General features: G+C 65.2%; 1 protein-coding gene across 1 annotated transcript in view; it reads left to right on the top strand.

Moving 5' to 3' along the window:
• CDK2AP1 (cyclin dependent kinase 2 associated protein 1) overlaps nucleotides 1-457 on the top strand; it is a 14563-nt gene continuing 14106 nt past the window's right edge. Inside the window, exon 1 of the mRNA XM_039724501.1 lies at nucleotides 1-301. Within this exon, the coding sequence (XP_039580435.1) occupies nucleotides 94-301 (208 nt within the window). The 5' untranslated portion in view covers nucleotides 1-93. The remainder of the gene's footprint in view (nucleotides 302-457) is intronic.

The raw sequence follows: 457 nt of genomic DNA, 5'->3' as shown, positions 1-457 counted from the left end.
GCGCCGCCGAGCGCGGGGCGCCGGGCGGCCGCGGCGGGTGGCTGCCGGCTCTCCCCCAAAGTTTTTGGATCCGCGTCTCCTCATGATGTATGGATGATATATTGCATTGTGGGTGTCAATATAACTGACGGCCATATTTGCCGGTGCTGCTACTGCTGTAAACAACCCAAAGTGTCTGGGAGACGCGGAGACGCTTCGCTGAATTTCAGGACGCTTCTCCTCCTCCCGCTGGCCATGTCTCTGGGAATGTCTTACAAGCCCAACTTGAACGCCCACATCCCCGGGACTCCCCTCAACCCGGGTAAGTCCGCGGCGGCAACTGGGTGGCAAGTTTGGGAGGCGAGCGGCGGGTGCCGCACCGGCACCTGGGGAAGCCCCGGACTCGAGTTTGTGCCCGGTCCGGTATGGCGGGGCAGCGGCTCCGCGCCGCCATTACCCGCGCCCGCCCGCCCGCCGG

The sequence above is a fragment of the Passer montanus genome, unplaced genomic scaffold, assembly GCF_014805655.1.
Source record: "Passer montanus isolate IOZ18808 unplaced genomic scaffold, ASM1480565v1 scaffold53, whole genome shotgun sequence".
NCBI lineage: Eukaryota > Metazoa > Chordata > Aves > Passeriformes > Passeridae > Passer > Passer montanus.
The sequence above is the reverse complement of the archived record's forward strand: the minus strand, read 5'-3'. Positions and strand labels throughout refer to the sequence as shown.